The sequence below is a fragment of the Halichoerus grypus genome, chromosome 12, assembly GCF_964656455.1.
Source record: "Halichoerus grypus chromosome 12, mHalGry1.hap1.1, whole genome shotgun sequence".
Classification (NCBI taxonomy): domain Eukaryota; kingdom Metazoa; phylum Chordata; class Mammalia; order Carnivora; family Phocidae; genus Halichoerus; species Halichoerus grypus.
This window is the reverse complement of record NC_135723.1, coordinates 63462354-63489180: the sequence shown is the minus strand read 5'-3', so window position 1 is coordinate 63489180 and position 26827 is coordinate 63462354. Positions and strand designations below refer to the sequence as shown.

The following is a 26827-nucleotide window of genomic DNA, read 5'->3' as shown; positions in this document are numbered from 1 at the left end:
TAAATAAAATCTTTTAAAAAATAAAAAATAAAAAATGACAGTAATCTTTCACTGAAATGTTAATCAACAGGGATGTTTTATAATAACATCATGTGTTTCAATAATTTTTGAGAAATATTTGAGTCTTTATTCTGAGGGATGAGACTTGCTACATACATCAAAAGATGTAAAACATTAACAACTACTATATACTATTGATACTGGATTTTTCCCCTTCAGTGAATGTTTTCATCAAGAACTTGTACCATAAACATAAGTGTGTGGTTGTAATTTAAGAGCAATTACACACAATTACACAAAACTAAAAATTCCTTAAACTCAAACAGCTTATAAATTATTTGCAAGTTTTTTTTAATTCTCCTAAATAAGGATTTAGTCTATTCACAAAAAAATATATATATATCAGCAATTATTCTCTTTATGTATTTCTAACAAGTTAGAAAATCTATGCCGCTCTAAATGCTGGACAACTTTAGTGAAGACCGATAGTTTTCCTCCTAGCATCTTCAAGTTGTGTATGTGTGTGACGTGGTTTCATGTTTAAAGGAAAAGTGAGGTGGCAAAAAACAAAAACAAAAACAAAACTATGAATTTCTCCATTGAAGTCAATTGTAGGACTTAATTAGGGAAAGGAGATGCTGATAAACATCAGCTCAGTTCATCTAAACTGCTGTGGTCTGCAATATAGAGAGAGAAGGAGAAGCAGTAATCCTATTGCAAGAATTAGAGGGTATTAGTGCATGCATCCTACTGCAGTCGTAGGCTGAGAATTGCTTTGACCATTTGCTCACAAGACCTGTTGAAGAGTCATGGGAGGAGGATGCTTGTGCACCACGTGACATTTCTGAATGGAATCTTTAAAAATTCTTATCACCCTTTCTTAAAAATGTTCATAAGATTCCACACACTTTGTGCACCTAGTTGCGTTCTGTTCGATTTTTAATGCAAACATCCTTCCTAAGAAACCTATCATCCAATATCCCCCAAAACCATTCCATGGCATCAGAGGATCAATCTTGCCCACAAAACAAAACACAGAAAGGGCATTCAAGCTCCCAATGTTTAATTCCAGACATACGCTTACCTGATGCCGAATCAGGTGGGTCCTGCCCCACCTTTCCTCGAACTCTCCGCAGATTTCCCTTTAAGTACGCCTGCCAGGGTCCCAGGGCTGCAACGACGAGAGCAAGAATGGAGGGTGCAGAGCAAAGCAACCCCTCGCTTCACTACTCCCTGTCGTTCCCCTGCTCCAACTTGTTCCACGTCCCAGATAGAGCCTCACCAGGGAGCACCACCAGCTCCACAGAGTTGGAGCGACACCCACAAGGAGTAAACCTGCATCCCTTCTGTGTCAACCCCGCAGACACGCAGGGGAAACGGCATCAATCCCTTGGAAGAGACCAGGCAGGCCAGAACAACGGCAAGTCCTGCTTCTCACAAAGAGGAGGAAATGGTGAGGGAGGCAGTCAGTGGGATGTAGCAGATAGAGGACAGCAACGGCGGAAGGGACAACTCCCTACTCCCGCCTAACTCCAAGCCATCTTCGCCCTGTTGTCATAGCACTTTACAACGAACGCCGCTGCGCAAGTCGGATGGCTGAGCTCCGATGCCTTCTGGGGGCTGTAGTCCAGAGTGGCCGAGGAGGGTGGAAAGTGGAAGACTTTTTCTGCTTGGCCTGGCTGGAATCAGATTTCTAAAGGAGGGGGCTGGAGTGAACCACTCCCTGGTCCTTATTAGCACAGAGATAATTAATACCACTCCCTTTCCGGTCCTTGGACAGTTCCTCAGATGTAGGCTCCGAGGAATATCCGCCTCCTGCCTCCGCTGTGGACGCAGGCCACGCCCCTCCCATGCCTACCCGTCCCGCGTGTCAGCGCGTGGGGTGGAGCTTCCCGCGGGGGCGGGGCTTGCGCAGGAGGGGCGGAGCGTCTGGGCTTTTCCGCGGGCTCGCGCGTCGCAGACTCCCGGAGCAGTTATTTTCCCCGATCTCAGGCGCAAGAGGCCCCGTATGTGAACCAGGCGGTGGTGGCCAGGGTGGCCTCAGTAGGGAGCGCCAGTGTGGGAGCTCCCGTGGCGGGGGTGGTGCTGGCCCAGTATACATTCACCTTGAAGAGGAAGACGTGGGGAAGACAAACATCGTGGAGGCGGTGGAGCATTTAAACAATTTCCAGGTGCTTATTTTTTCCTAGGAGAAACAGTGCTGCCGTGAGGTTATTTATACGTGGCTTCTGATCCCATGCGCAACGGCTCTCTTTAGCATATACCTTAGAGTGGATTACCTGGTATATAGATAGGTAAATGTTCAACTTTACAACTGAACATAATAATAAGGCCAGTTTTTTTTATCTTTGTTTTCAAAAGCAAAGGGGTGCCCCTAGAATAAAAAGGGTTTTTTAAATAATAGAATAAAATAGTGTATGAAAATAATCATGTGAAAATTACCTTGAGGGCGCCTGGGTGGCTCAGTTGGTTAAGCAGCTGACTCTAGATCTCAGGTCAGGTCTTGATCTCAGTATCATGAATGAGTTCAAGTCCTATGTTGGCCTCTGCGCTGGGCATGGAACCTACTTAAAAAGAAAAAGAAAAAATTATCTTGAACTACTAATTTATATTTCAACCCGCTAAGATATGTAACTGCTTAATTTAAAAAAAAAAATACATATTCCCTGTGACAGGAGAAGCTTCTGAAAGCTTGATATCCAAATTCAACCTATTTCAGTGACAGCTTGGGACAGTGCGAAGAATAGTATTTGCTGGGAAACCTAAGGTAATTTATAATTTCTGGCATGAAAAGTTTATTTTCAACAGCTGGTGCCATATTCCTCTTAATGAGTGTGATCGTTTACAAAAATAGCTGTAGTTTTTTTTTTCCATCTTTGTGTGCCCATTTCTTTACAATGTGATTTTGCAGCTCTACCCTTAAATCTGAATTTGACCTGCTTGGTCAATGAAACATTAGTAAATATGATGCAAGCAAAGCTTCAAAAAGTGCTTCTCCCTCTCGTGCTTCTCTTGAAAATACTGCAACCACTTCTATGTGAATGACCTGTAGAAGCTTGCTGAATGATGAGAAACATGTTGTCAGGTCATCTCCACTGCCCCTCTAGACACATGAGTGAGGTCATTCTAGACCAACCAAACCCAGCAGAGCCACCAGCTAACTGCAGAGATCCATCTAGCCACGCCAAAGCAGAACTGCCCACCCAACAAATGTTATTTCTTTTAAACCTCATGCATATTAGACACATAAAGGACTATACCCATCATCAAGGCCAATTATTTATTGAGCCAGGCACACAATAAATATATGTGCCAGGCACTATATGAAGCATGTTGGATCATTTAACATTCAGAACACAGCTGTCAATTATTTTTTGCTTTAACTCATAGGACAAAATTAATTTGGAAAGATAATACCTAACTTATTTGCGTATGATGCCCTCTGATATTTCTACTTTCTATTCTTTCCTTTTTTGTTTCATAGTTTACAATGTTGCTGTTGATTTCACAATTCCCTCAGTTGATTTCACAATCCTCTAATGACTCTTGACCCAAAATTTGAACAATGTGAACGTAGCATTTATCAGTCCAAATAAATATTTCTAGAATGAATGAAATGTCATAAAGGCAGATTTGGCACATTAACAGCTGCAGAATATGTGTAGCATCACATAGTGTGGAACCATATGGTAGCTAGAGAAATGTTTAAAATTCAAATATGACTTCTTCCAACTTTATTTTCTTCATTACCTTCCTACCACACTTATTTTGAGATCCAGGTCCTTCACAAGGTCTACAAGATCCTGGACAATCTTGTCCGGTCTGCCTCTCCAGCCTCATTTCGTGGCTCTTCTCCTTTCTCCCCAGGCTCCAGCCCCACACTGACCTTCTCTCTCATTTCTTCTGTACATGAAGCCCCTTTTCCACAGGCTGTTCTGCCTCTTGGGATACTTTCCTTTGCTCCACCAGCTCCTACTCATCCTTTAAGCCTCTGCTTGTATTTCCCTTCCCCCTGGGAAGGCTTCCTGGACCACCACTAGAATAAGTACCCCCATATATCTTCATAGAACTGATCATAACTGAAGTTTTAATATATGGGTAATTGTCAGTTCAACATTTTTCTTATATAAGCTCCACAAAGGTAGAGACTGGTTTCTCCCCTGCACTCAAAACATATTCACATAGCAGGTCTAATTCAGTGTTTGATGAATGAATAAATGAATGTTTTTGAAATTTTTATTAAATCTTTCCTTTATAACCTTACATCTTCTGGCTCTCCCCAGAGTTCAGACGACTCTATGGTGCATACCAGAGATAAATCTGAGTGGCTTACACCAACCAAATGACTGGCATTGTTCCTTCTCTCCTGGGGTGGCTTTTCTGCTGGCCAAGCTTGGGTGCCTGATGCCTATGACCATTAGTGGGTGGGTTCTTGCTCAGGAGACTACATGGGCCCTGAAACTATCAGGATCCAGGAACGCTCACCTCAAACATGGACTAGACGTGCTCAAATATGTGGAACTGCACCAGGAGTGGGGACTTGCACACAAGCTGGGACCAAGGACTTCACCATTCATAAACTGAGCTATTGAGTATCCTCACCTCTCATGTGTGAGAACTGTAAGAGGTTGTTCTAAAGTGTAAGAAGGAAACCTTATGTTTCTAAATAATGAATTATCCTACCATTATATTCCTTTAGTATCAGGACATCCAGGTTGATTTTTTTTTTTTTTTTAAGATTTTATTTATTTATTTGACAGAGAGAGAGACAGCAAGAGAGGGAACACAAGCAGGAGGAGTGGGAGAGGGAGAAGCAGGCTTCCCGCTAAGCAGAGAACCCGATCTGGGGCTCGATCCCAGGACCCTGCTGAAGACAGACGCTTAACGACTGAGCCACCCAGGCACCCCCCAGGTTGATTTTAAACACTAACTTTGAGGGGCACATGGATGGCTCAGTTGATTAGGCATCCGCTTGATTTTGGCTCGGGTCATGATCCCAGGGTCCTGGGATGGAGCTCTGCATTAGTGGGGAGTCTGCTTCTGCCTCTCCCCCTCCCTCTGGTCCTACATCCACCCCCACCCCCCTGCTCATGCTGTCTCTCTTGCTTTCAAATAAATAAATAATCTTAAAAAAAAAAAAACTAACTTTGCAATCAAACATTGTTTCTGACAGAGTTCTTTAGTCACAGATAACAGAATCCATTCTAGCTGGTTAAACAAAAACTAGTTTCAAGGAAATCAGGTAGTTCATCAAACCTCTGGGAGACCCAGAAAACCAGACTTGAACACCTCACAGCCAGGGTATTTATGGGGCACTTACTGGTTCAGGTAACTTGCATCAACTGCTGGATTGGTTTATGCACCAGTTCTCCCTCCAGGGGGAGAACCTGATTTCCAAGCTCTGGGACATACCAGTGTAATACTGTGTTTCTGTTCATAGACCTTGTGCATTCCTTCATTTAGATTTTCTCTAATAAATATGAAGGAGCTCCTCATATATTTTAAGTATTAACCATATTGAATGCCACATTTGAGGGGAATAGTCCCTGTGCTGTTACTTTTACTTCGTTTGTGCTTTCTTCCATTATGTTAAAGCTAAAACAGTGATCATAACTTCACATATCAGATATAGTTACAAAATGCAACCTAGTTAAGCACTTTAACAATTCGCGGCCTGGCTCCACAACTTCTACTTCTGCATCCTCGGGCATGTTATTTAACTCTCTCCGCCTCCTTCTTATGTATAAAATAAGGGTAATACATACGGGTAATAACAGCACTTAGTAAGTTTTTAAAGATTAAATCAATTTTTCTTGCGGGCTTAGCTCAATAACGAGCACATAAAAAGCGCTCAGTGTCTATAGCTTTCAGTCTAGCACCCAAACCTTGTCTAGATACACTGCAGGCTGACTACGTGTTAACGACGTTCTGGAAAAAGAGAATTTCTCTGGGGTGTCTTGCTTTCTTCAAAGCTGGGTGAATCCGAGCACCAGGTAGCAGCAGCCCGCGTCTAGCCAGGGGGGCCACAAAGCCGCCGCGCACGGGTCCCCAGGCCTCCCAGGGGAGGGGCGCGCGCGCGGGGGGCGGGGCTCCCCGGCTGTCCCGCAGGCCTCCCCCACCCCCACCCCGCCCCGCTCGCGGCCGCCGCCAGGGGGCGCGCTCCGATCCCGGCCGGCCTGGCGGCGGGGCCACGGCGCTCTGAGCGCGGACTTGGGGCCACGACGCGGGAGGCGGCGGGGAGGCCTGGCGGGAGGCGGGGACCAGGAGGCCTCGGCGGGGACAGCGGGCCGGGCCGGGCCCGGGCGGGCGGCGGGAGGGGGCGCTGCGGGGCCGGCCGGCCGCGGCGCGGAGGAAGTGCCGTCTTCCCGCCGCCTCAGCCGCCTCAGGCACGCCGCGGGGGCCGCCTCAGCCGCGCGGGCCGCGATGTCTTCCCGGCCGGGGCGCGACGACGCGGAGGCCGGGGGCGTGCGGCGGCAGCGGGAGCCGGCCGAGCAGGAGCTGCAGCGGCGCCGGGAGCAGAAGCGGCGGCGGCACGACGCGCAGCAGCTGCAGCAGCTCAAGCACCTGGAGTCCTTGTGAGTCCGCGCCGCTCCCGCTCCTCCGCCAGGCGCGGGGTCTCGCGGGGGCGCGGGAGGCTGGGTCCCCGGGGACCCGTGCGGCCCTGGCACCTGGACTTCCAGTCGCGCCTCCCCGGGGAGGGAAGGGCCGTTGCCCCGGCGCGCCGAGCGGCCTGGGCCGGCAGGGAAGCTCGGGCTTTATTCCCCCCGCCCGAGGTCGGCGTGCGGCCGGGGCTCTGCTTGGCGCTGAGGACCGTGCGGCACTTAGTAGGCGCTCGGTGGGGATTTGGGGACTGAACACGCGGCAGGTGCAGTGAGCGCCGCCGTCCTGCCCTTTCAGGGTTGTCGGCTGACAGGGACCCCGGGAGCCGGATAAAACCCCCATTCTCTTCATCCGCTGCTAGGAAGGGAAGAGAACACGCCCTCCCCTACCGTTAGTGCGCTGGGGAGGGGAGGGCTGGAGAATGGGGTGAGGGACTTGTCCTAAAGATCCCAAAGGTGGAAGAGAGTGGAGACTTGTTTAGTCCTGAGGGTTGGTGGTGTGGTGGTGGTTGTTTACCAGCGTGAAGGGTGGGGGCTACAAGGAGGCCAATTCCAGCTCAACAAAAAGAATTAGGACCAGAGTCTCCTGTGGTTGCTGGTCAGCATGGCCTGCCTTAACGGGGCCCCGTGTGCCCCCAGCTCCAGCGGGTTCGGGGAGAGAGCCCAGAACCCGCGGGAGGAGGGCAGGTTGTAAAGGAGATTGCAACATCAGGTGGGAGGTGGATTCATGACCTTCCAGTTCTTTTCTGTGATTCTCTCTTTCTGTAATTAGCTTTAGAAGGCAAACTTGTAAGTTTGGTGCTCACGGAGTTCTTCCGTACATACTTCGTTTCTATTTCAGGCACTTGCATTACCTAAGCTAAGATGATGATGTAAGGAAACGTCCTCAAAGGATTCAGATTCTTTATCATTAACCTGGGAGCTTTGACACAAAATGCATTGCACTGTTGGAGGCTGGCCTCCTCTTTTCAGTGTGACCCTTGAGCTGAATTTCAACGCAGTCGTTTCAGGATACAGGTGCTGCATTGCTAGCACCCACAGTCCTGGCCCCTTTGGGCCCTCTGTGGCCCTGTCCTGTGCAATGCAGATGTTCAAATATCTTTCTCTAGATAAGCCTGAGCTTCGCAGAGCCCAGTCTGACCCTCAGTATCTTTAACTGTGGGATACCAGATAGTGGTTAACACTATACATTTATTTTGTAGCTCACAAAGCACTCATAGACATCAGAGAGATTATTACCTCCTTTTGCAGATGAGGAAATGCAGGTTCAGCAGTTAAGTAACCTGATCAAGGATACATTGACCTGTAAACTAGCAAAACTAAAGAGGTGTCTGATTCCCAAACCAGTTGGATTTTTCCACTTCAGGGATTTAAACTTTCTGGGCTGCTGACATATTTGGTTTGGCTAATTCAGGGACTTGTTTGCTTTTAAATCAGAATTTTTATTTTTAGAGTAATACTTTAAACATCAAATAGTACCAAGAGACTAATTTCAGAAAATAGTGGTTCACATCCCTGTTCTATAGTCACCCACACACTCCCTGCAACCCTCCCTCCAACCAAGTTTACAATAAGGAAACCGTTTTTTCTTCTGGGACTTAACTACTTATTCCCAATTATATGTTTATGCTGCTTTTTTAGATTGAACAATAGACATTACCTATATGTATGTCACATACATGAGGGTTTAGTTCTCTTTCCCTACCCTTCTTGCATCCATCCTTCCAGTATAGCTCCATGATAATTTTTGTTAAATCAATAGTTGGTATTAGCATTATTATAACTATTCAGTATTGTTCACTTTTGAGCCAAAGGGTGTTCTGTGATTTGTTTTGCTTTCTAGCACAATTGTTGTTTTTCATCTAGTTAATAAGCACCTCAATTTTTTTCATTTGCTTGAATTTACTATTACCTGCTGCTAATTTTATCTGAAAGACTCTAAAAGCTGAGAGTACTTTTTCTACTTGTTCCTACATATCAGACAGTCTTATAAATTTGTTTGTTTTTAAAACCAAAAATCTTCCTTCTGTTCTCCTCCAGTACATTCTGGTTACTTTCTAGACCTGGTGTACAACTGCCTTCGTCACTCTCCTGTCTTGGATCCCATTTCTGGACCCTGTGTCTTCTCTTTTCTCTCTTTATCTCATTTTGTTTAAGTATATTATGTAACTTCCTATAAAAAGTGCATTGGGGTGGGGTCCCTGGGTGGCTCAGTTGGTTAAGTGTCTGCCTTCGGCTCAGGTCATGATCCTGGAGTCCTGGGATCAAGTCCCACATTGGGCTCCTTGCTTGGCGGGGGGGGGGGGGAGCCTGCTTCCCCCTCTGCTTGCTGCTTCCCCTGAAATCAAGAGTCCGTTGCTTAACCAACTGAGCCACCCAGCTGCCCCTTGCAGTTTCATGATGTGAACTTTTTCTCACCAGATTTCATATTTTTTTTTAATTTTCTCAATACTTCGTGGGTATTTAATATTCATATATGATCTGTGTTTTAATTTCCTTCCCTCCATTTTGTTTTTTCGTACTCTTAGACTTCTGTGATCCTCTTTTCATTCTACTTTCTAAAAGATTTATCTTCCAATCTTCCCACCATTGCACTTTTAAGTTTTAATTTTTAACTTTGAAGAGCTTCTTGGCCTGAGAATTCTTTTTTTCATAATATCCTATTGTTTCCTCAGTAACAAATCTGTCATCTTTGAGGATACTCATTTTTTTTTTCATTTGCTTTCTTCTTTGTTGTCTATTTCTTCTTTGCCTTTTCTTGTGATTTCTTTCACTTAGAGGTTTTTTCCTAATGTGCAGGGATCCTTGGATCTTCCCCATTAAGAGTGAGGCATTATAAAGCTATTTTGAAGGGAGCAGTTGAGAGAGAGAGAATGCAAAGTTGCTGGTTTATTGACTGGTAAGTCTCACTGTAGGGATATCAGACTGCAATGAAAAGGAAGGCAAATAACTAAGTTGTCCAGCCAGCCATGTAAAATGGGAAGCTCCATAGTGGGTTTTCACAAATTGAATTCAAATTCTTTTACCCCCTGGTTGCCCTCATTAGGTCCCCTCACACTCCTCTGGTCAGTTTCTTATACTTGACCTTACCTTTTCTTACCTTTTGACCATACCTGCCAGGACCCCAGAGGCATCTGAATCTTTCACCCTGTGCTCTAACCATGCTCCAACCCTATTCAAGTGTCCCTTGTCTGCTGGACATGACAGAATGGAGATTCCGTATATATGTGGCATTTTCATCTCTGCCTTCCACCCCATAGGAGCAAGCTGTGGGAACAACTGGAATTGACTATGCTTACACGAAGCACTCTTCCAAAAGAAATCCTATGCCAACACTCAGAAATACAAGAGTATTTTTAAGCACTTGGCAAAATAAAGATTTCTTTCCCCATGCCCAGTTGGGAAGATAAGTTTTTCCTCTCTTATCTAAATTTAGTCTTCATACTGCTCAGAGAAACTTATTACAATGTGAATGATATAATAGCAAGGCTTCACAGATGGTACAAAGTAATGGGCCTCCACCAACTTTTTTTTTTTTTTTTAATTCTAAGGATTAACTACAAAAAGTGCACACTTCTCAACTGTCACAGCGCAGAAACCAACTACACAATAAACACACTCCCATTCTAGGTCTGGTTGGGGTTTGTTTGTTTGTTTGTTTAAGTAATCTCTACACCCAGCGTGGGTCTCGAACTCACAACCCTGAGATCAAGAGTCACATGCTCTACCTCCTGAGCCAGCCAGGCACCCCCCAGATATGTTATATTTAATAGTTAAATAATTTTAATAGTTAACTATTACTTTAGACTTTGAGAAATATCTTTTTTAACATGTTACATAAACTAAAGAATTGTCAAGCCCTCGGAAAAAACACCAACCATGTTCCTTTAAATTTGGAGAAACAGTTGTAAAATGGACTTTTTAGGAAAGTCCATTGCTATTTTTTTTTTTAAGATTTTATTTATTTATTTGACAGAGAGGTAGCGAGAGCAGGAACACAAGCAGTGGGAGTGGGAGAGGGAGAAGCAGGCTTCCTGCCGAGCAGGAAGCCCAATGTGGGGCTCGATCCCAGGACCCCGGGATCATGACCTGAGCCGAAGGCAGACGCTTAACGACTGAGCCACCCAGGTGCCCCAGTCCATTGCTATTAATAACAGATTTCAAAATGTGTAGTCAGGGGGCACCTGGGTGGCTCAGTCGGTTAAGCGGCTGCCTTCGGCTCAGGTCATGATCCTGGGGTCCTGGGATCGAGCCCCACGTCCGGCTCCCTGCTCAGCGGAGAGCCTGCTTCTCCCTCTCCCTCTGCCTGCCACTCTGCCTACTTGTGCTCTCTCTCTATCTCTCTGTCAAATAAATAAATAAAATCTTAAAAAAAAAAAATGTGTAGTCAGTTCTCATCACATTCCTTTTCCACTTAGGCAAAAGTTTTTACATATTTTTCAGGAAGTGGATTTTAGTTTGGCCATATATTATTTGTACTCCTCCTGTGGCAAAAGAAAGTATTGTTGGATTATTGGGTATTTATGAAGATGTTACCTCCTCCCTTCCAAGTTCCCTTAAGTCCCAATCCATAAAGGATAACATTAATGTTTCTAATGAATGGCTGCTGGTGGACTGTATCACCTTCATAATATAGGCAAATTTCCATTATTCTTGCTAAGAGAGGCCTAGGCATTTGGCATGCCACGGCTTTCTACCTGAAAATAGTGGAAGTATTTGCTCTGGAAATATCATATCTAAAAAGTTAATTCTGTTTATACCCAAAACAACTTCAGGGACTAAGTTCTCCTCTGTCCCTTTAGAAAAACTCTGGATTAATGATGGCGAGGATGAGAGTAGAGAAGCCTCCATCACCATCCGTATTTGGAAGCATCCAGAGATGAAGCTAAAGGGAAGTTTTCTTTTCTGTAACGATTCATGGCATTTCTCATTCTTCCTCTGCTAGAAAGGAAAAAAACACTCCTGTTTTTCTTTTCTGTACTCATACTACACTCAGAGCACTACTCTAACTGTGTGGGACTTTTCCAACACCACCAAGAAATTCTCCTATTCTCAGAGGACACCAAGCACATGTCTTACAGATCTAATTCTGACATTGTCCACCTGGAGTCAGCATCAGAATCCACAGGTTAAGGGCTCAGTCTCACAGGACTGCCCCTCCACATGCTTTAGATGCGTCCCAAGGCCAGGTTGCTACCAACCTATTGTCTGTACAGCAGAGGTTTCCCCAGCACCACCCTCCTCTGGTTTGGTTAATTTGCTAGAGCAGCTCATAGAACTCAGGAAGACATTTTATTTACTTGATTATTGATTTATTATAAAAGGTTATAGCTCAGGAACAGCCAGATGGAACAGATACATAGAGTAAGATGTGTGGGAAAGGGCATGGAGCTTCCATGTCCTCTCCAGATACACCACACCTCCACGTGTTCAACCTTGTAGGTCTCTGAAATCCATTTTTGGGTTTTTGTTTTTTGTGGGGTTTTTTTTAAGATTTTATTTATTTGACAGATCAAGAAAGAGAGAGAGCACAAGCAGGGGGAGCAGAGGAGGGAGAAGCGTGCTCCCCACTGAGCAAGGAGCCTGATGTGGGACTCGATCCCAGGAGCTTGGGATCATGACCGGAGCCAAAGGAAGTCACTTAACCAACTGAGCCACCCAAGCGCCCCAGTTTTTTGTTGGTTTTTTTTTTAAGATTTTATTTATTTGAGAGCAAGAGAGTGAGAGAGAGAGCAGGAGCAGGGAGGAGGAGAAGCAGGCTCCCTGCTGAGCAGGGAGCCCTACCTAGGGCTCGATCCCAGGACCTTGGGATCACGACCCGAGGCGAAGGACCTTGGGATCATGACCCGAGGCGAAGGCAGACGCTTAACCGACTGAGCCACCCAGGCGCCCTGGGGTTTGTTGTTGTTGTTGTTGTTGTTGTTGTTGTTGTTTTATAGAGGCTTCATTACATAGGCATGATTGATTAATCAGTGGCCATTGGTGATTAATTCAATCTCCCTGGAGGTACGGCTGAAAGTTCCAACCCTCTAATCACAGAATTGGTTCCCCTGGCAACCAGTCCTCATCTTTAGGAGCTTTGCAAAAGTGATCTCATTAACATAAACAGTTTGGTTGAAAGGGGCTTGTTATGAATAACAAACTTTTCACCTTTATAGCTCTGGACTTATTTCAGGAACTGGGAACAAAACTAAATATTATAAGAAAAGATGCTCCTATGGCCTTTGTATAGGAAATTACAAGGTTTTAAGAGCTGAGTGTCAGAACAGTGAAGACCAAATACATATTTCTTACTATAAGTTGCAATATCACATCCACTAAAGTTGCTTTCTTTCACATCTTAAGAGAAGGGCCAAAGGAAAGGCATTCCACTTTTCCCTTGGTCAGTTCTCCCTAACCCTGTAACCTCCAATACTTAATCTGTCCTGAAGGGTCTTTAAAGCATAAGAAGAGAGTCAGGATAAAGAAAACATTAAATCATTAAGTGTTTCTATACTTTGCAGCCGTTCTGAAGTATTAAAATGAGTCCTTCCCTGGAGGTTTACAAGGTTAAGGCACAGATCTGAGCTAAAATGCTAATGTATTTCTCCTTATAGAAGAGGAGGACAAATCCCTTTAAGAGTTTGAGACACTCTGAGTACACAGACACCCAGCCTCAGAATTTGCTTCCTGTCTCTCAGGCTTTTGGGTCTCTCTCAGTTCAGTCCCTGGCTAGAAATAAGGAGGGCCTAGCCAGTCTGGTACCTGGGTGCTGCTGAGCACAGACAGGGGACGTTTTCTGCTTTAACAAAGTGATTCCTGGTCTGCAAACCAGGTGATGGAGGTTTATCCTTGCTAAAATTCATGATTAAAAACCCTGTAGCTCTGTTTCCCATTAACTTGGTGAATGTCAGGGCGTGGCTCAGATGCTGACTCCTAGCTTACATTCCCCTCACAGACTCCTTAGAATTATCTGCCACCACATGGATGTTCCCAGCATCAACAACCAAATGTGTATGCATTTAATATGGGCACACACTCAATCCAACCCCTGCCTCAGAGAGGGCATGAGGTCATTGTCCTTGTTACTTCCTCCCTCTAGCCTCATAGTATTTTGCTTTAGGTTGAGGAGGGCATTGTCAAAACAGAGGGAAGTATGGTATATAAATTTTATTGCAATAAATAAGTGGGTAATTGAGCAATGTGGGGGGGGAATTTTAGAGAAAACTGGGTTTAGAACAGTATTTGTGCCCAAATCAAATTGTACTCAAGCTCTGAATTTAAAGTGTTCCTAGAGTCTTCTGTTTTCTAGTGACAAACATAGTGCTAGAATAATTACTGGATTCAGCTAGACATGTACTAACAGTCATGTACAAGTGAGCACATGGGCTCTGGCTCTGCGCCCTTGCACAATTTATTTAACCCATGACTAGTTATTAATACAAGAAATGCATTGCTGACTTAGAACAGTGGTTGCAGCTCAATGAAAGAACTCTAGATGTCACGAGATCTGGGTAATAGTCCCAATTCAGCCTCTTAATTGGTATAGCTTCCAGTTATTGGAATCAGTGAGGAAAAATGTTGGAACTGATGTTGGAGAAAAAAGACGTCAGAGTCCCTGGCGTGCCCTACCTTATTCTGAGATAGTAACATGATAATTTAATATCTATAATAAGGCATATTTTATGAGCCGCACAAGAGAATGGGGATAGACTTGGCTGAATGCTGATGTACCATGTACATGGGGGGAAAAGGCAGTGATTCCCACAGCCAGATATGGAAAAGGAGTCTCTGAGTCCCATGGCCTAGAAAGGCAGTAAGCCCAGCTGGGGATGGTGTCTGTGGGAAGTCCACTGCCGAGTCTCTGCCCACCTCCACTTAGGAGCAGCCAGCAAATCCCTGTAAAGCTGCAGATCTATCAAAAGATATGAAGACTGGGTTGGGATGGCCAGGCACTTTTGCTGGTCCACATCTTGGCCTTTGTGATGCTAGTGCTCCAGTCCTGAGCGGCCTCATGAGGCTGCTGAGAGCAATGACTTGCTTTCAGCAGAAGGAGCAGAAGCCAGCATTGTGAAGTGCCTTTTCCAGAGATGGAAGAGATGTTTGCTGTGACATACTCACCAATGAGGAAATTGAGGCTTGGAAGGGTTAAATAACTTGTCCAAAGTACACAGCAGTGAGAATGAATCAGAAGTCAAACCAAATTTTTTATACCTGTGTTAAAGAACAAAAATTCAACCTAGTAGATTTGAAGATCTGATTGGCTTTATTAATTGATTCATGAATCCAGCAGCATCCCATCTAGCAAGTAGAGAGATGCTCTAAGGAGTTGCACAAAATGGAAGATTTCTGTAAGGAGGGTGGTAAATGAAGTTATTAGCAAAAGAAAAGAAAGGATTGTTCCAGGCCAGGTCACTTTCCCTTAGGAAGAGCAGGGAGTCTTATCATGTAGATTACCTCATCTTTTGAGGGAGGATTGAGGGGGCCCATATGACAGATTAGTTTTCTATGCCCTTAGTTCTCTCTTCTGATACTTAGCACTATACCTGGCATAATTGTTGTCTGGATACTTGTGTAACGAGTAAGCTCTCAAGTCGAACCTTCAGTATTTCCTGAGAATTAAGTTTAGTTTCCCCTATTGTACCTGTTCTTTCTTTTTTTAGGAGAAAAATATCAAGTTGGATAAGAATAAGCAGAATCCCTGCTGAGTACAGAGCCCCACATGGGACTCGATCCCAGGACCCTGAGATCATGACCTGAGTCAAAATCAAGAGTCGGACACTTAACCCACTGAACCCCCCAGTGCCCCTCTGGCTTTCTCTTCTTCAACAATAAAATCCTTGTGCTTAGACACAAAGTTAATTATTACCTCAGTGAATTTCAGTTCTAGATCTCCACAGGATGTGGTGTAGCATCAGTTTATTTATATGGGATCTCTGACTGCTGGGCATATTTTATTAACTGCTTTAGATATAATGTAGTTTTGAGGTTTTACTAAAAATATCCTTTTTATTTTGGTCTGCAGTGCTCACTAAAATGTGTTACGTTCCTGTTAACATGATCGATGATGTTTTTTCTTTTCCTTTCTAGTTATGAAAAACCTCCTCCTGGGCTTATCAAGGTCAGTGTGAAGTTTGTGCCTTTGGTCATTCTCTTAGACATATTTGACTCAGTGCTCAGACTCAGTTACTTGTTATAAAAACCTGTTGCATAAGGTTTTGGACGCCCTTTTATGGTAACCCTGCCTCTCCCTGCAGATGCCAGTCAGTTCATACACTTTGGGCTTTCTGTGTCCAGCCTGTGCCTTTGTAGAAATGTAATCAGCCGTGTGTCTGTTCCCTAAGAAATGGTGGCAGCCCCACATGTTCATCAGCGATCAGTCCCCTTCTCCCGCCCTCTCTCTCTTGCTGTGGCTGCATCTTCTCACAGATGTGCCCCTTCTCTGACTTGGTGCTGGTTTCCTGAGTATCATCAGCTCAGAGAACAGTAGTCTCTGAGGAGACTGGAAGGTCCTCTAGTCCAGCCCCTGGTGCAGGACACCCCCCTAACCACCCCCGCCCCCCAACCCCCCACCCCCGCTCTGCGGCAGCACCTGGCCCTAGAGTCCAGTATCTCTGTGGGAGGGAGACTTAAAGGGCTCAGTGGAGGCCAGGACAGCTTTCTGCTTGCTCACATTCAATGAAAAGATTACAAACCTTTCATTCCTGGGAACTGAAAACAATCAGACGGTAAAAATAATAATAATAATACCTTAAATATGTAATGAAGTTATTTGGTGGTGAAAGCACACTTCATAAATACAGCAGGTGCAAGATTGTAAAACATGACAGTGGTCTCCAAGAGATAATAATCTTTTTTAATTTAACATGTTATTTTTATTATTTCAGGAAATCTTGTTTAATTCTGTACTTTGCTTCATTCCACAAGGCTTTTAAGGTAGCAGAAAAGTTTGTATCTGAATCTAATTTTTGTGATCTAGAATCAGGATTTGGAGCTCACAAATCATTCCTAAGTAGTATTTCTCTAAGAGTAGCTATGACATTTTCATAATATGGTTCTTCTGGTACATTTATTTGTGGTTTTTCTGTCAGGTGTAATTTGTCTTTCTTTCTAGTACTTGAGAGGGTAACTTAGGAGGACATGGCGTGTCCAGCCCATGAGAAAGGCAGGCAGGGCTGTGTCCTGAAGCAGGTGGGAGAGAATGCCGTGCTTTTTTGCCATGTTGTGGACACGTTGTTTCCTTTTTTAGGAAGATGAGACTAAGCCAGAAGACTGTATACCAGATGTACCAGGCAACGAACATGCCAGGGAATTTCTGGCTCACGCACCAACGAAAGGACTCTGGATGCCACTGGGGAAAGAAGTCAAAGTTATGCAGTGTGAGCACGGGAGAGTCGCAAGTAACACTCCTCCATACACGCAAGTTATATACCACGATTTACAAAGCGCGTTTACTTCCTTTTTTTTTCATTTGTTCTCACCGCAGCCCTGTTAAGTCAAGGCATAATCTCTGTTTCATAGTTAAGGAAGCTGACCCGCATATGTTAGTGAGTGGTCCAAGGTAAGAGGTAGAGAGGAGCTTTGACTCCAGGGCTTCTGACTCCAAAGGCAGGGGTCATCCACAGGGACCATAGCTGCCTTTGGAGTTCACTCTTCGGTAATATTTCAGTAACAAAAAGGATATTCCGTTGTAGAAATGCCATGAGGGACAAGGAATGCATTGGAGGGCAGGTCCCTTTGGGTCTTGCATCGTTCGCCCCTCATCAGTGGTGGTAAGGTTTCATCCATGTAACCTGGGAGGAGCTGTGGGTCCAGAACAGGATGCTGTGCATGCACACCCCCACCCCACCCCGGCCGCAACACCTTCATCCAGCTTAATTGGTACTTGGTATTTGCAGAAAGGGTACTGCTGCCTTTTAAAGACATTTGTACAAAGATTTTTCATGCAGGTAATTAAAATAGCAGTTCCTAGTCCCTTTCCCCCATTCGCCTCACCCTAAAGGTAACCATGTAAACCTCTCTTAAGAAGATTATTTTGGGGGCACCTGGCTGGCTCAGTCGGAGGAGTATGCAACTCTTGATCTGGGGGTCATGAGTTGGAGCCCGACATGGGATGTAGAGATTACTTAAATAAAATTTAAAAAAAAATTTTTTGAAGTTTATCTCCATGTATCTAAATAACAGGGTTATATTCCTGCCTCTTGATTTTTCAGGTTTCTTCATTGTCTGTTGACTTTTTACTGTAGAAGAGTTTCAGCTCTTTTTTTGTGCCTCAACCACACCTCATACATACTCTATCTCCCATTTTCTCAATACATTATATCATAATTTAGTTAAATAAATCTTTTGTGTATATTTAATTATGATTATTTTCAGAATTGAATCGTATACTAAACCAATTGCATTTCCTTTCATACATCCTGCATAATGTTTTGTTTGCCCTGCAATTAATAGTTGTCTTGTTGTTGTTCTTGTTTTTGCTTTTTTCTGTGTACTGATTTCTAATTCAGCTCCTTCAGATGCTTGAGGTATTCTATTAGTTTTTTTCCTCCTAAAGAGAGTTGTTCCCCCTGCTATCACCCAGGGACCTTCCTTCACTATTCACTCTTTGGTTTCCCTTAACATCCCTCTTGTGTTTGATCTCCTATTTGCCATATCTTGCATCTTTTTTGTTACATTCTCTTGCTGTGGTAGAGCACATTCTCCAGTAGCTGAGAAGTGGGTTTATGGGAGATAACATTTTCAAGACTGTATTCTTCTGGAAACATCTCTATATTTTTAATTTGCTATTTAGTTAGAATTTTGTTAAAAACAAACTTCCTTCAGAATTTTGAAGGCACTGCTCCATTGCCTTCTCATCTGTAGAACTGCTGTTGACAAGTCCAAAGCAATTAAGATTGTGGATGCTTTGATGTAACCTGCTTTGTTGTTGCTGTCTTTTTTTATTCTTCCTTCCTAGAAGCTTATGAGATCATCTTATTCCCAGTGTTCTGAAATTTCACAAATTGTTTCATTGATTATTTCCTCCCCTCAGTGTTTGCAATTCTGTTATTCAGATGAAGGACTTCTTAGATTGATTTTCTAATTTCTGATCTTTTCTCTCCTGTTCTTGTTTTCTGCTCTCTAATATATTCCATCAACATAGCTTCCAATCCTTTGATTAAGTTTTTTATTTCAATTCCAAAAGCTTTTTTCTTTCATGATTTTTTAATTCTTTAGTTGTTGCAAAATGTTCTCTAAGGATGCTAATTTTTTCTTCTCCCTAATGTTTTTATTTCTTCCAAATTGTTTTCTATTTATTTTTTCACCTTTTTCATTTATGAAGAGGCTTTCAGGTGACTTAAAGAACAGAAATATATTGTCTCACAGTTTTGGAGGCTATCAGTCTGAAATCAGGGTGTGAGCAGGGTTGGCTTCTTCTGAGGACTGTGAGGGAAGAATCTGTCCCAGGCCTCTCCAAAGATCTTTCTCGCAATGAGGTCACATTCTGAGGTACAAAGGGTTAGGAGCAACACTGGGACGAGACAGGGTAGAGGGGGCAACACTGTTCAAGCCATAACACACTATTTAAAAAAAATCACACTTTGATTTTTGCACAGGATTACTTAGTAACTACTTGGCTTATTTGGAAAACCCAAGATTAAAGGATGCTTGAGGAAGCTATTGATTTCTGTTTTCTGGTGTCTTACATGGTTCATCCACTAATTGCATTTGCTTTGGAAATTGAAATCTAATGAAGAATATCTTTAGTATGATCTACTGATACTTTATCTTGATTAAATAAAACTACATCATCTTACAGAAATATATCCCTTTTCTTTGTTTTTAGGTTGGCGTTGTAAACGGTATGGTCACCGAACAGGCGACAAAGAATGCCCTTTCTTTATCAAAGGCAACCAAAAGTTAGAACAGTTCAGAGTAGTAAGTAAAACCCAGAGTTTCAATTTACATTTGCCAGAGGTGGTGAATGTCAGTGACTCAGGCACTGACCAGTGAAATGGAGGTTAACATGAAATACATTCCCAGGGCCTTTTGGCCAAAGTATCTGGTATTAACTCTGTTAAACTGAATTTGTGTGACAGATTAGCTCATTAGTAAAAAATTAACTTTTATTAAAGTGTTATTTGCTTATGCCTTGGGAACACTGATTTCTTTTTCTGAAAGACATTGTTATATATTCAATCACTTTTTACTTATATTTTAAAAAATCTTGTTTCATAACTAAAATCAGCGTTCTAGTTCCCAGTCTTTATGTAAAGATTAAATATCTATTATAAACTAGATATGTATGTATAAATGATATATCCTCTTTGCATAACCAGTAAGATAGATGTCATTTCCCCACTTTATTTTCAGTCACCTCCCAGGGTTGTTAACTCACCATTCAGTCACTGTTTCAGTCAGCTTAACTATGCTGTTATCAGAGAGATCGGCACTATCACCATATATCAAACCGGGGTCCACAAACATTTGCCAGGACTTTAAGACATTTTTAAAAATTTGGAGAGAATTGGGGTGTCTGGGTGGCTCAGTCGTTAAGCGTCTGCCTTTGGCTCAGGTCATGATCCCAGGGTCCTGGGATGGAGTCCCACATCGGGCTCCCTGCTCAGTGGGAAGCCTGCTTCTCCCTCTGCCTCTGCTACTCCCCCTGCTTGTGTTCCCTCTCTCGCTGTCTCTCTCTCTCTCTGTCAAAACAAATAAAATCTTTAAAAAAAAAAAATATGGAGAAAATATTCTGGATAAATCAATGCTACCTGGAATGGCAATTTTACAGTATCTAATCTACAGATAAATTGGTGATAACTCTCAAAAAAAATGAACAAATTCATGTATTTTTAATTCAGAAACCTAAATTCTAAGAATAGATCCCAAGGCTATAACAAAAATCAATATATACAATTTTTTATGAATATATAAGGAATTATTCAGAATTACATCTGTGACTGAAAATGAGACTAAAGAAAATAGGAAACAACTTCAATGGCCAGCATACCAGCATAAGGACTGTGACATAGAAGTCATATAGCTTTTAAGAATTATGTTTGGGAGGGTGCCTGGGTGGCTCAGTCGTTGAGCGTCTGCCTTCGGCTCAGGTCATGATCCCAGGGTCCTGGGATCGAGTCCCGCATCAGGCTCCCTGCTCGGCGGGAAGCCTGCTTCTCCCTCTCCCACTCCCCCTGCTTGTGTTCCCTCTCTCGCTGTGTCTCTCTCTGTCAAATAAATAAATAAAATCTTTAAAAAAAAAAAAAAAAAAGAATTATGTTTGGGAAAATGTTCATGAAAACATAAGTGAAAAAAAGAACAGAATTATATATATAATGATTATAATATTTTGTAAATTATGAATAATGAGTGGAAGAACCACATTAAGATGTTAGCAGTAGATATCTCTGGCGGGTAAGACTATAGATATTTTTAACTTTTTTATCTTTAATATGTAAAATTTTTACTAAACATTTTTAAAGATAATTCACATACCATAAAATCCAGTCTATGTGTAGCCATATTCTTTGTAAGTACTTTTAAATTATACAAATATTTCGAGAATACATTTGCTTTATTTTAACAAAATTGACATGTTACAGTAAGACTTTTCACAGTTGATTTTTTAAGTCCAATACTGCCTCTCTCCAGAGCGAACATGCATTATGTAGCTTGATGAGGACACTTCCATGCTTCTTTCTGGGCACATACATATGTTTTTGTGCACCTATACATGAGTCATTCTTACATACCATTTTCCAACTTGTTTTAATATCTCTTGATCATCTGTCCACACAGAGCAAAGAGAATTACCTCAATATTTCTAACCTTGAGTAATATTTAATAATGATTCTGCCATGTTTGATATCCTTAAAAAGGCTATTCAAATTGTATAATTGGAAAATCTTTTTTTTTGTAGCTTCCGTGAGTTTGAAGTGATGGTGACCCTGAGCAAGGATTAGAACATGTTAAATACAAAATTACACCAAACAGGAAAAAAACTGGTTTCAGTGAAATATGGATTTAATTTTTATTTAACTGATAGTCCATGGGCCTAACTCAACCTTAACCTTTTCTCATTCTCAAGGCACATGAAGATCCCATGTATGACATCATACGAGAGAATAAAAGACATGAAAAGGATGTAAGGTGAGATGGTCCTGGTGATAACGATACCCTTTTAAAGTCTGAAATTATATAAAGTTGGAAACACCCATTCCAGTATTAGATGAGTGGTCTGGTAACTATGGTACTTCAATTGTGAGCTATTTGGAAGGCAGGACTCATCACAGGAAAGGCCAGTGGGTGGGGAACGGGCAGGCCAGCCTCATTACACTTGGGTTAGCAGTGGGCTTGGTCCTGCCTGCTCACACCCTGATGGATGATTGCTTAGTTTATCTTTAAGGATCTGAGCTATTATTAAAAATTATTCTTAAGCATGAATAAAGATAGGATGAAGAAAGCAGAGGTTTTTTCTCAAACTGGTTCCACGGAGTTCTAATTGTTAAGGAGGTAGATTACCTAGTATGAACTTGGGTGGTTGTGGGTGGTTGGGGAGGTGATGGAGAGGCAGCATCTATTCGAAGTTATGTAGTAAGGACTGGAGAAACATGCAGAAATACTTCGGACAGTGAAAAGAGTACAGAATGGCTGGTACACTGGGTACAGTCCTGTCAAAGAGGCATGGGTGTGGACAAGAATGGGGAAAACATGCAGAAATAAAAATAAGTACTATCTTAAGTAAGGTGGTTATTCATGATGTTTTTTACCCTCACTGCTGCTCTTATGTCATTTTTATCTACCTTTTTTTTGTTGTTAAATATAGTTCTTTGGTTAATCTTCTGTTTAGGATACAGCAGTTGAAACAGTTACTGGAGGATTCTACCTCCGATGAGGATGGAAGCAGCTCCAGTTCCTCGGAATGTAAAGAGAAACACAAGAAAAAGAAGAAGAAAGAAAAGCATAAGAAAAGGAAGAAAGAAAAGAAGAAGAAGAAGAAACGAAAGCATAAGTCTTCCAAGTCGAATGAGAGTTCAGACTCAGACTGACAACGACTTGACTTGTTCAACATTCTCTTCTCCCAAATCAGACACTGTGGCCAAAGACCAGAGGATGTGGAATCGGGGAGGACTAGGAGAGAGCCGCCTAGAGAGCAGGGTATTTGGTGTCACGTGTGTGAATTCTCACCTGCCTTCCAGCAAAGATGTGATCCCAGGAGGGTGAGTTGTACCTTCCCAGGCACTAGCTCTGGACAGCGGCTGATTTCAGGCAGAAAAGCTTTGTTCAGTGTCGTCCTCCCGCTGACCCCTACAGTTTGTGATTCCTTCGAGCTGCCTTTGCCAGGGTGGCCCGACCGAGGGAATGAGTCTCTGAGGAAGCTCCAGGTGCTGCTGCAGCCTTCCCCTCCCCAGGGCGCTACTTAATTCCCAGAGACTTCAGGTTCAACTTTTCTCTGTTGTCGAGGATAATAAAAGCTCATGATTTATTTTTTTAATGTATTTCTTTTTTATTTCTGAATAATACATGCATGTGCTCCAAATTTAAAAGGTACACAGGGTTGAATCATGAAAATTCTTCCTTCTTCCTTTCTCCCCTAGCTGCCCATATCCCTTCCCCAGTGGCTACCAGTTTTACCAGGTTCTTGTTTGGTCTTCCAGAAATATTTTATATATCACAATAAATATAGGCTTTTTTTTTTTTTTTTTAAACAAATGCCGTAAACACTGATACGAACATTGGGGGTTTTTTTAACAGCATAAAACAGATTATTTTAATATCAAGTACATTTAGCATTGTTGCAGCAAAAGGTGTGTGTTTATAATCACCTGAGATGGTTTGTTAATATAAAAGCAATGAAAAATTTTGTGTGGCTACACTGTATTTCACTTGCTTGGATTTTACTGCCTGAGTCCCAAGATTTTTCCCAGAGTCATTGACTCAGAAAATTTTTAAGAATATAGGGGAGGGGCGCCTGGGTGGCTCAGTCATTAAGCATCTGCCTTCGGCTCAGGTCATGATCCCGGGGTCCTGGGATCGAGCCCCGCATCGGGCTCCCTGCTCCGCGGGAAGCCTGCTTCTCCCTCTCCCACTTCCCCTGCTTGTGTTCCCTCTCTCGCTGTGTCTCTTTCTGTCAAATAAATAAATAAAATCTTTTAAAAAATATAGGGGAATTATTATATGGGGTCAGCTACCCACGTCCCAAAATACATCCCTCACTTCCTTCATCTTCCTGTTGGTTAAACACAGCCCACCTGTGCTCCTCTGTCTTTGTGCCACAGCCCATCAGTGTGGTGCCTGCAGCTGAGCGAGAGTAAGTCTTGATCTTGACTGAACCATATAGAGATAGATCATCCTCACAGGTGTCCCTCCCTCTTCAGCAGGGGTATTCCTGTTTTCAGGGCCCCAGTAACTCTTCTCCCATTTCTGTCCTCTTTCCCTGGGGGTTGAATTCCCACCCCCCAGCTTTAAAGAACAGCCAATCCAGTCCCAGAATGGACCCATCTCCTGCTCATCAATAAATGCTCCCAGTCTTGGCCTTGGAATAGTAGTACCTGAGTAACACATTGGTACAGAATGGAATTGGCAGGCTGAGGTTTGTGTTTTCTGAAAATTCTAAGGCCAGTTAATTCAGGTGTCCTTTACATTTATCCTCGGCATCCTAGGTCAGCATGCAAAACATGGGCCATTTGACCTCTCCTGTAGGTCTCAGTGTTTCCTACTCATCTCATAACTCTTCCAGAAATTTCTTACTGTCCTTCTGGAATCTTATGATAAAAGTATTCTTAAACGATATGAAAGTCTGCATCAATGATTCTCAAATCTTTGGGGCATCAATATCAACTACAGTGCTTGTTAAAACAGAGATTCCTGTGCTCCCAGACTTCCAGAATTTCTAATTCAGTAGGTTTGTGGTGAACCTGGGAATTTTCCTAACAAGTCCCCAAACGATGCTAACATTGTTGGTCTGAGAACCACACTTGGAGAACCACTGCTCTGTATCTTTAGCCTCTTAATGGAGCCTTCTTCCACTTCCTGCTTTAACTAGAAATCTGGCCATCTCCTCCAACCCTTGCAAGGTAACTACTGTCCCTACTCCCTCACTCTGGTTTTCTTTATCTTTTGTTTCTGGCTTGATCCCAGAGTCCCATTACTTAAGCCTGTCATCTCCCTTGACCTGTGGTCCTTTTGCCCTGCTTTCTCAGAAAAACCTCAAACCACTTCTGCATCTATAACCAGACACTAGAGAAAAATCACAGGGCACCTGTGTGGCTCAGTCAGTTGAGCAACCAACTCTTGGTTTCTGCTCAGGTCATGGTCTCAGGGTCATGAGATCAAGCCCCGTGTTGGGCTCCATGCTCAGACGTGGAATCTGCTTGGGATTCTCTCTCCCTCTGCCCCTGCCCCCACTTGTACATGCTCTCTCTAAAAAAAAATAAAATCTTTAAAAGAAAAATCACACAGCCATATAGACTGGCATCCCCACAAATTCATCATCTCCAAACTCTACTGAGCCCATAAAGCTGACTAGCAAACCAAAAGTTTGTTAGTCACCTACTCAAACCTTCATTCTCATACATCTCCTCTCGAGTGAAGCATTTTCCACTCCTATTCAGGAAGTCATTACAAGCCCTCAGGCCTCCCTTCACCAAGACATCCTACCAATCAATCATCATAGTCATCGCAGACAGAATTCTAAAATGGCCCCAAGATTTCCTGCTAATCTCGAGGACTGTTAATATGATGAATTTTACTTTCGTGATTAGATTATTTTATAAGCACAAGGAAAGGGAAATTATCTGGATGTTCCTAATGAAATCAGAACAGCCAGAGTTTTTCTCTGGCTGGGAGCAATATAGGAACTCAGATTCTAGGCCTGTGAAACATTCCTTGTGCCATTGCTGACTTAAAGATGACAGGGCTACAAGGGGCTACAAGGTGAGGAATGCAGCAGACTCTAATTACTACAGCAAACCCTAGTTAGAGGCCCCTGACCCACACCAGCAACGAAACAGGGAACTTAATTTTGCAAACCTCAACGACCTTGGATGCAGAATCTTTACCCAGGGCCTCCAGATAGGAGCCCAACCCTGCTGACATCTTGATTTGGGTCTTGTGGGACACTAAGCAGAAAACCCAATTGAGCCTGCCCAGATTTATGATCTATAGAACTGTAAGATAATAAATGTTTTAAGCCATTAAGTTTGTGGTAATTTGTTATGCAGAAACAGAAAACTAACACAATGGTTTAATCAGGTTTCTCTTCCTGTCAGGCCAATCTCCACCTGTGCCCTGGACCCCAACTCTCAGCCAGCAGTGGAGGGCAGTGATTAAGAGCACTGGCTCTGGAGGATCCACACTGCCTGGTTTTGAAATCCAGCTGCACCACTCGTGAGCTATCAGATTGTGCAAGTTGCCTGACCTCTCTGTGCTGCCATTTCCTTGACAGATAATATTTACCTCATAGAATCATCGAGAATTAAGTGTCTTGATAGTTGTAAAACATCTAGAACACAGTTTGGAACATTTCAATTGCTAAATGAACGTTAGTTGCTCCTGCTCTTACTTATGCTATCATCATTATCTGTTCCTGCTTCCTCAGGGATATTCCTCCTTTCATTATCCAACTGCACTCTCTTTTGCCACTGGCATTTAAAAACTGTTTTGAAATTATAAAAGTAGGGGCACCTGGCTGGCTGAGTCAGTAGAACATGCGACTCTTGATCCCAGGGTTGTGAGTTCAAGCCACATGTTGGGCATGGAGCCTTCTTAAAAAAAATTTTTGTTTCAGTAAAATTTTAAAATACATGATCATAAAAAGTTCCCAATTCAGAGCCATTACAGAGTAAAAAGTGAAAGGAAAATCTACTTTAAATGGTTTTATAGAGCCGTCAAGATCTTTTAAAAAATACATTACCAGTTTTTTTAATTAGTTTGACATAACTGAAAAACACTATGAATACTATTCTATGACTTCATCTCCCTTACTCTATCTTGGCAGTCTTACTGCTTACTACAAGCTTTAAATGGCCACAAAATCCTTGGTGGGAATGTGCTACTTAACCATTTAACCATTCTTCTTTGTGCAATTCAGTTGTTTCTTATTTACCCTTCTGTGGAATGGTGATTTATGAAAAATATGTATTTGGTTGTTGTGGAGGGAGAATGTTCTCTGTCCTTCAAGGTCCTTCTAGCTGGACTAAGAATCAAATTGACATGAAACAATAACAAGAGAAAATCAAAGTTTCCTACGTATGAAATTCCAAAGA

At 42.9% G+C, this 26827-nt stretch overlaps 2 protein-coding genes across 6 annotated transcripts in view; one reads left to right on the top strand and one right to left on the bottom strand.

Annotated features, from left to right (window-relative positions):
• Nucleotides 1-1843, bottom strand: part of BBS9 (Bardet-Biedl syndrome 9) — a 464828-nt gene extending 462985 nt beyond the window's left edge. For 2 of the 3 annotated variants that reach the window (XM_078059432.1, XM_078059434.1), the window contains exon 1: nucleotides 1085-1842. The gene's annotated coding sequence lies outside the window, so the exon portion shown is untranslated. Of the gene's footprint in view, nucleotides 1-1084 lie in introns of all 3 variants that reach the window. The other variant, XM_078059433.1, reaches the window with a different exon arrangement.
• A 202-nt stretch (nucleotides 1844-2045) lies between these two features.
• On the top strand, nucleotides 2046-26204 carry RP9 (RP9 pre-mRNA splicing factor). Of its 3 annotated transcripts, XR_013442811.1 has the most exons (7): nucleotides 6222-6575; nucleotides 15669-15699; nucleotides 16828-16957; nucleotides 19408-19499; nucleotides 21649-21710; nucleotides 22411-22780; nucleotides 25832-26204. XR_013442811.1 is itself a non-coding variant. In XM_078059445.1 (6 exons), the coding sequence occupies exons 2-6, from the start codon at nucleotides 15671-15673 to the stop codon at nucleotides 22607-22609; spliced, it is 552 nt and encodes a 183-aa protein (XP_077915571.1). In that variant the 5' UTR covers nucleotides 2046-2171; nucleotides 15669-15670; the 3' UTR covers nucleotides 22610-23055. The 3 variants fall into 3 exon arrangements, 2 of the variants coding, with proteins under 2 accessions (XP_077915571.1, XP_077915570.1); XM_078059445.1 differs by lacking the exons at nucleotides 6222-6575; nucleotides 25832-26204 and adding an exon at nucleotides 2046-2171 and having other exon boundaries at nucleotides 16828-16997; nucleotides 22411-23055; XM_078059444.1 differs by lacking the exon at nucleotides 25832-26204 and having other exon boundaries at nucleotides 22411-23055.
• The last annotated feature ends 623 nt before the right edge of the window (nucleotides 26205-26827 follow it).

What these genes read in the sequence shown, in the direction of transcription:
- RP9 (XM_078059444.1), top strand. Translation starts at nt 6,424, where the DNA reads ATGTCTTCCCGGCCGGGGCGCGACGACGCGGAGGCCGGGGGCGTGCGG. An exon ending in AGAAGTCAAAGTTATGCAGT is followed by an intron (nt 16,958 to 19,407) that starts GTGAGCACGGGA and finishes CTTTGTTTTTAG; the next exon opens with GTTGGCGTTGTAAACGGTAT. An exon ending in AGACATGAAAAGGATGTAAG is followed by an intron (nt 21,711 to 22,410) that starts GTGAGATGGTCC and finishes TCTTCTGTTTAG; the next exon opens with GATACAGCAGTTGAAACAGT.